Source organism: Oncorhynchus mykiss, chromosome 26 (assembly GCF_057628025.1).
Source record: "Oncorhynchus mykiss isolate SJ-2025 chromosome 26, ASM5762802v1, whole genome shotgun sequence".
Lineage (NCBI taxonomy): Eukaryota > Metazoa > Chordata > Actinopteri > Salmoniformes > Salmonidae > Oncorhynchus > Oncorhynchus mykiss.
In genome coordinates this window covers 15,734,730-15,740,601 of record NC_143047.1, presented here as the reverse complement: position 1 = coordinate 15,740,601, position 5,872 = coordinate 15,734,730, and the positions used below count along the sequence as shown (strand labels likewise).

Genomic DNA, 5,872 nt, shown 5'->3' with positions numbered 1-5,872 from the left:
TACTTGACCCAGTACTCATTTCTTGTTTGCATGAATGCAGTCAGACCAGTGGAGGGTGGAGTGAGATTTGCAGGCTGCAGTGTTTGCCCGATATAAAACTGTTTGAATTATTGATGTTTCTCAAAGAGCTCAGTTTGCTAAATGAGAGTATGTTGTTGTTGCATGACTTGAAACTGAAATGCCAGCGACAATACCCAAGGTACTGTAGGTAGGAAAACAGTCTGATATTCAGTGTGTGTGTGTGTGTGTGTGTGTGTGTGTGTGTGTGTGTGTGTGTGTCTGCATGCCTGTGTGTTCTCATAGCAGGAGATATAAAGCCTATCAATATAAAGCAGGCTCTGTACTGTAATCTCCCTCTGACTTCTCCAACCACTTACCTTCACATCTGTGTGAACACTGGGGCTTCACAGAGGAGCTCAAGAACAAAAGCATAAACTGTGTGTCATAATGAATCAATACTGCAAGACCATTGATTTTCATTTTGATCCATTTTTAAAACATCTAAATGCAAACCCATTCATAACACATTTCAAGTGTTACAGGGAACCAATGACATTCAAAAGTACAGTGGTAGAAGTTATAGGGCAATCAAAAACATGTTTTTAAAGATTTATAGGGTGTCTCTGAAAATATCTCTGAACTACTCAAATATACTCTATGAAACTGTGAATCATATTAATGATCTAATTTTCATAAACTAGCCCACTATATTATGATGGGTCGGGGCCCAAAGGTCAGGGGCAACGGGAATGTGTCCTACAGTTCAGTCATCTGGTCTTGTGTGTAAAGCTAGAAGGCTGCGTTTAGACAGGCAGCCCAATTCTGATATTTTTTTCACTAATTTGCCAAATTTGACTAATCAGATCAGCTCTGAAAAATATCTGATGTCAAAAGACGCTTGTCTAAGCGCAGTTGAAGTAGCCTAGCCCTAGATAATTGTTTTTTAAATTATGGACTTATGCTGCATACGGAAAGAAGTAGGCGTTGGGAATTTACCAGTTGTGACGTCGTAAATGATTCGCGTGTTTTGAACTCATTGAGAAACGCCAATTGGCTAATGGCCAACCAGCTGCTTAAACCAGAAAACTGAAAGTACAGCTATCATGCTTGTAAATAAATTAGTGTTAACATATATTTTTTAATAGATTGCCTTTTATAAATAATGTTTTGTTTTTGCATTTAACTGCCAAAAATTATATAATCGCGGTAATTTCCTTAATAGGTGATGTCAGAGGTGAGCATATGGGAGAAGTGGGCGCTCATGCCACGTTCATGTGCCAGTCCGAACTAGAAAAACTCAATTTCTGACTTGCACGTCACGTGTATAACTACAACCAGTAAGCAAGTAAAACATTCCGACTGGTACTTAAACGCGGCATGAGGATTATATAGAAGTTTCCAACTAGTAATTACCAGTTGGAGGGCCGTTCTATTGGATTTTTCCCAGTCGTATGTGGTTACACGAACGCAGCATGAGTCTAATTTCTAATCAATGTCATTGAACACAGCTGTTGCTGTGAACGCACTACATGGCAGCTGTAAATGTCATTGAATCTCAGTGAAGTTGAACCCCAGCGCTCTCTGTTCTTTTGCGGGTTATTGTTCCTTGTGGCTTCTAGAATAACGCATGTAAGCTTCTGTCAATGATTTATATATACATATATTTGGCAGCAGTAGGCTACTGCCAGTGCAAAGTTTGCTACCAGCTGTCATAGACTAGACGTACCATAGTAAACGTAAATCTGGGACACTATTATATGTTACATTTTGTTATGGCTCCATAAGACAAGCTTACTTAAGGCAAAATTGTAAAGAGGGTGTGTGGGAATGTCTAGCAACCTTGGTTGCGTGTTCAAATCTCATCAGACAACTTTAACATTTTAGTTAATTAGCAACTTTGAACTGCTATTTAGATACTTTGCAACTACTTGGCATGTTAACTAACCCTAAACCTAACTCATAACCTAGCTAACATTAGTGTTAGCCACCTAGCTAACGTTAAGCCCTACAAATTGGAATTTGTGACATGTCACACATGTTGCAAATGCATAACATTGTGCTAAATGGATGGAGACAGATTTACTATATATTGTTATGTCTACCCCTGAGTACAGGTCAGTGATAAATTAGCCTATGGGTTTCCATCAACTTTGTTGATGGGCTGGTACAGAGTATTTTATGTTCTGAAGGATACATATTCTATAGGTCTGTTATAGGTGGCCCTAACCTGAAAAGCAAGGCCAGAAGAGACTATTATTACTGCAAAACCTGTTGTCTCAATGCCTTACAACTTGAGGTCTAAATTGCCTGTGAAAGAGACCAATCCTACCAATCAGGAGACATGTGCAGTTCCAAATGTAAAGGTATGACTGATGCTTTGATATTTATGGTTAGGCTAATAGTGAACTGTCGTTGGTTTTACTGGGGTACAAGAATGTTGTAATTTGTCATGTGGCTGTCTCATCTTGAGGTAATCAACTATTCTTATTTGGCTACTGTGAAGGCACACTCTGGGATATTTATATCCCTTGTGTATGGCCTTAGGTTCTCAAGAGCTAGGATATTTCCTTCTGTTCAGTAGACATTTCACTTAATTTATGCCCATTGGGTATTGAAGAATATTATGAATGCCTCGTCGTCCATGTATTAACCCAAAATATACATTGGTATTTTAGTATTTGTAAATACACTTAATTAACAAACCAAGTGATGGGCTACTGTTGGACAAACTCAGAATTGTGCTTTTAAATGTTGAATTGAAGGTCCAGACCAAGTCAGAGGAGAATGTTTCCTTACCAGGAAAACCTGCCACCTCATATGGCCTGAGGTCCAGAGTGCCTTTGGGAAATGTAGCAAGCAAACTGAACAATGCCAAAGGGATTAAAACAAATGTAAATTTAATTTTTTTTCAAATAATACATTTTAATTACGGTGTGGTTCAGTTTTTGGTACAACGTTTGAATAATTATCTACGTTTTATTTTCCTGAGAAACAGACGTCTGTTCCCGTCAAACCAGCTCAATGTAAGCAGAGCGCCACTGAAAGAGTCCATGTTATTTCAAAGGAGAACACTGGGGCTGGCAACTGTGATCTGGTCAGACAGGTGAGATTTTAAGGAGAGAAGGTTAAAGCCGGGCTTAACTGTAGTTAGATATACATCACTACTCTATGGAAATGTTAATCCAATATGCTACAATCTGAGTTGTCATGGATGTTGTGCACTCGTTGTCTGTAGTTCAGCGTCACAGAGAATTCCATCCACTTCTCTATATCTGGTTCTTTAGGCCAAGCCCATTCCAGCTGCCCCTGAGCAGCCTTCGAGCCAAGAGGCCACTCGGAACGAGGGGCTCAATGTGCCACGGGCCTTCTCACATGCCCTGCTCAACATCCCAGATGTGGACTCCGCAGACGCGGGCGACCCCTTGCTGTGCAGTGACTATGTGAAGGACATTTACGCTCATCTAAGGAACCTGGAGGTTTTGGGACTAATTTCAACTATCTTTTGTTTGTTCTGAGCCTAATTCAATTTCATGTGATTTTATTTTATTTGGGTTGTCAGAGGCAACACCGGTTTCCCTTTTTCACTACATGAACCATTATTAGTCAAGATCCTGTGTCTCGCACAGACCCCTCTCTTACTGTGTGACAGGTTGCCATGGCTATAAAACCATGTCATCTGGAGGGTTGTGATGTGACTGGGAGCATGCGGAGTATTCTAGTTGACTGGCTGGTACAGGTCCAGAAGCAGTTCAGACTGCACCAGGAGACCCTCTACATGACTGTTGGGATCATCGACCGCTTTCTCCAGGTATGGCTTGTTTTTCCTCTGATGGTCGGATACATTTGACTTAAAAAAAAAAAAAAAATGTATCCATCGTTTTCTCATTTGCTCAGGACTATCCAGTGCAAAAGAAGTCTCTGCAACTGGTTGGTGTCACTGCGATGCTCATCGCTTCCAAGTACGAGGAAATCGCTCCTCCCGTGGTGAAGGACTTTGCCCATATAACAGACTTCACCTACTCCTGTGCTGAGATACGCTTGATGGAAGTTACCATTCTGAAAGCCTTGAACTATGAACTGGGACGACCACCACCAGTTCACTTTCTAAGGAGAGCTTCCAAGGTTGGGAAGGTGAGTTTTTGTATTTGAAAATCTAATACACATTGTTTAGTTCTCCTGACGCAAACTCACCCAATTTGCTTCATGCTGTGCATTCCTACTTCCTGTGCTGACATTTTTGTTTATTCCTTAATTGTACTTGCTGACCAGCTATTTAAGTGACCATGACCATTGGTTCAGAGCCACATGGCAACAAATGATATTGCATGCCAGTACATTTATCTTCTAGCTTCAGCCTGTTGGTTATGGTCTGGCTAAATACCTGCTGGAGCTGACCCTTCTGGACTATGCCTCAGTTCACCATCCACCATCCCTGACCGCTGCAGCAGCTCTTGCTTTATCATCCAGGATCCTTCATGATTCTGCTGGTTATGAATGGGTCAGTTATGAGCAATGAATACTTTGACTTATGGGAAGTGTATGAAACTAGACACTTCTAACCCCATAATCCATTAGATTTCTTTGGTTTAGGATTCCTGATAAAGTTACAGTTATGAAGTGATGTGTGTCAACTTCAACACTGTTCTGTTGTCACTGAATTGATACTTAACGTTTGCTCCATAGACCCCAGCCCTACAGCACTACACAGGCTACACAGAGGTCTCTCTGCTACCTGTGATGCAATGCATTGCCAAGATGCTGGAGCGCTTGAATGATGGCAGCATGAAGCAGTTGGTGAGCCCAGTCTTTAGATGACTTCTAGCCCAGTGATGTACTGTAGGGCCTCACAGCAATGTTTAACTGAAACTTATTTTTTCTCTCCAGTCAATCAAGCAGAAGTATGACAATGTCAAGCTACTCAGGGTCAGCTGTCTTCCAGAGCTGACATCTACCAGGGCTTACGCCTACATTAACAAACTGTCCAACTCTCACTGTTGACACGACTGATTTACCCTGTGTTTTTACCACTTTATGAACAATTTTTAAATAAATCTTTAGTTTTCAATGGCTTGTCTTGATTTTAAAAAGCAAGATTAATGTATGTGATATGTTGTCATGGTAAGCATCACATTGGCATCCACAGCAGACTCGTGCATGTAGGGGGTTGTTTAACTAAAAACAAGTGATCAAAGTGAAACGGATGGGATAAATGGAATTACTCCACCCGCCTTCAAAGTGTATGGCAAGATTTCAGCAAAGGGGAAAACAAAAAAATCTATATTCAGTGCATGGCGCTGCTGCCTCTCCCAGGGGCCTTTTCAGGGTTAAACTCCTAGCTGCACATTGTGCTCCTTGCCTGGGGGTGTGGAGTTATTAAATATTGCTTCATAAAAAACACTGCTTCTGCTAATGTGGGCTGTTGCTGTGATGCGTCACCATCTAAAGGAAATGAGACTTGTCTGCGCTCTGATTGTAAAGTCAATTAGTTTACCACATGATCTCAAGGTCCCTCTGATGGGGCAGCAGACCTTGGAGACTTAAAGTGATCTCTCTGCCTGTTTTGTTATGATGCAGTTCCATTGTCCTCCAAGTAATGCTGAATTGCCCCTATACTTCAGTCTGCTCCTCAATTCTTCCACATTGGTTGGAAAGTGAGGTAGTGGCAGTGATCCTTTAGCGATGCAGTTCCAGACAAGTGTACACAGAATGCTATTTCCAAACAGTGTGATAGTTTAGGAGTTTCAGTTTTCATCAAATACTGGATCTTACAGATATTAATTACAGAATTTCCCCTCTGTTTGTGGGAGCATAGCCCAATGCTCTAGTCTAGATAAACGTTGCTGTAGGGGAGGGATTTGTGGCGGGACTGTAG

At 41.2% G+C, this 5,872-nt stretch overlaps 1 protein-coding gene across 2 annotated transcripts; it reads left to right on the top strand.

The window, feature by feature from the left end:
* The first annotated feature begins 1,368 nt into the window (after positions 1 to 1,368).
* On the top strand, positions 1,369 to 5,065 carry LOC110506456 (G2/mitotic-specific cyclin-B1). 2 transcript variants are annotated; one of them, XM_021586076.3, is made up of 10 exons: positions 1,369 to 1,629; positions 2,206 to 2,363; positions 2,763 to 2,891; positions 2,996 to 3,103; positions 3,285 to 3,476; positions 3,650 to 3,808; positions 3,895 to 4,131; positions 4,349 to 4,498; positions 4,684 to 4,794; positions 4,885 to 5,065. In XM_021586076.3, exons 2-10 carry the CDS (start codon positions 2,280 to 2,282, stop codon positions 4,996 to 4,998), a joined length of 1,284 nt encoding a protein of 427 aa, XP_021441751.3. In that variant the 5' UTR covers positions 1,369 to 1,629; positions 2,206 to 2,279; the 3' UTR covers positions 4,999 to 5,065. The 2 variants fall into 2 exon arrangements, with proteins under 2 accessions (XP_021441751.3, XP_021441752.3); XM_021586077.3 differs by having other exon boundaries at positions 1,548 to 1,629; positions 2,217 to 2,363.
* The last annotated feature ends 807 nt before the right edge of the window (positions 5,066 to 5,872 follow it).

Excerpts from the sequence above, each read along its gene's own strand:
- LOC110506456 (XM_021586076.3), top strand. The coding sequence starts at position 2,280 with ATGCCTTACAACTTGAGGTCTAAATTGCCTGTGAAAGAGACCAATCCT. Across the intron at positions 3,104-3,284 it reads ACTGTGATCTGGTCAGACAG|GCCAAGCCCATTCCAGCTGC; the intron begins GTGAGATTTTAA and ends CTGGTTCTTTAG. Across the intron at positions 4,499-4,683 it reads ATTCTGCTGGTTATGAATGG|ACCCCAGCCCTACAGCACTA; the intron begins GTCAGTTATGAG and ends TTTGCTCCATAG.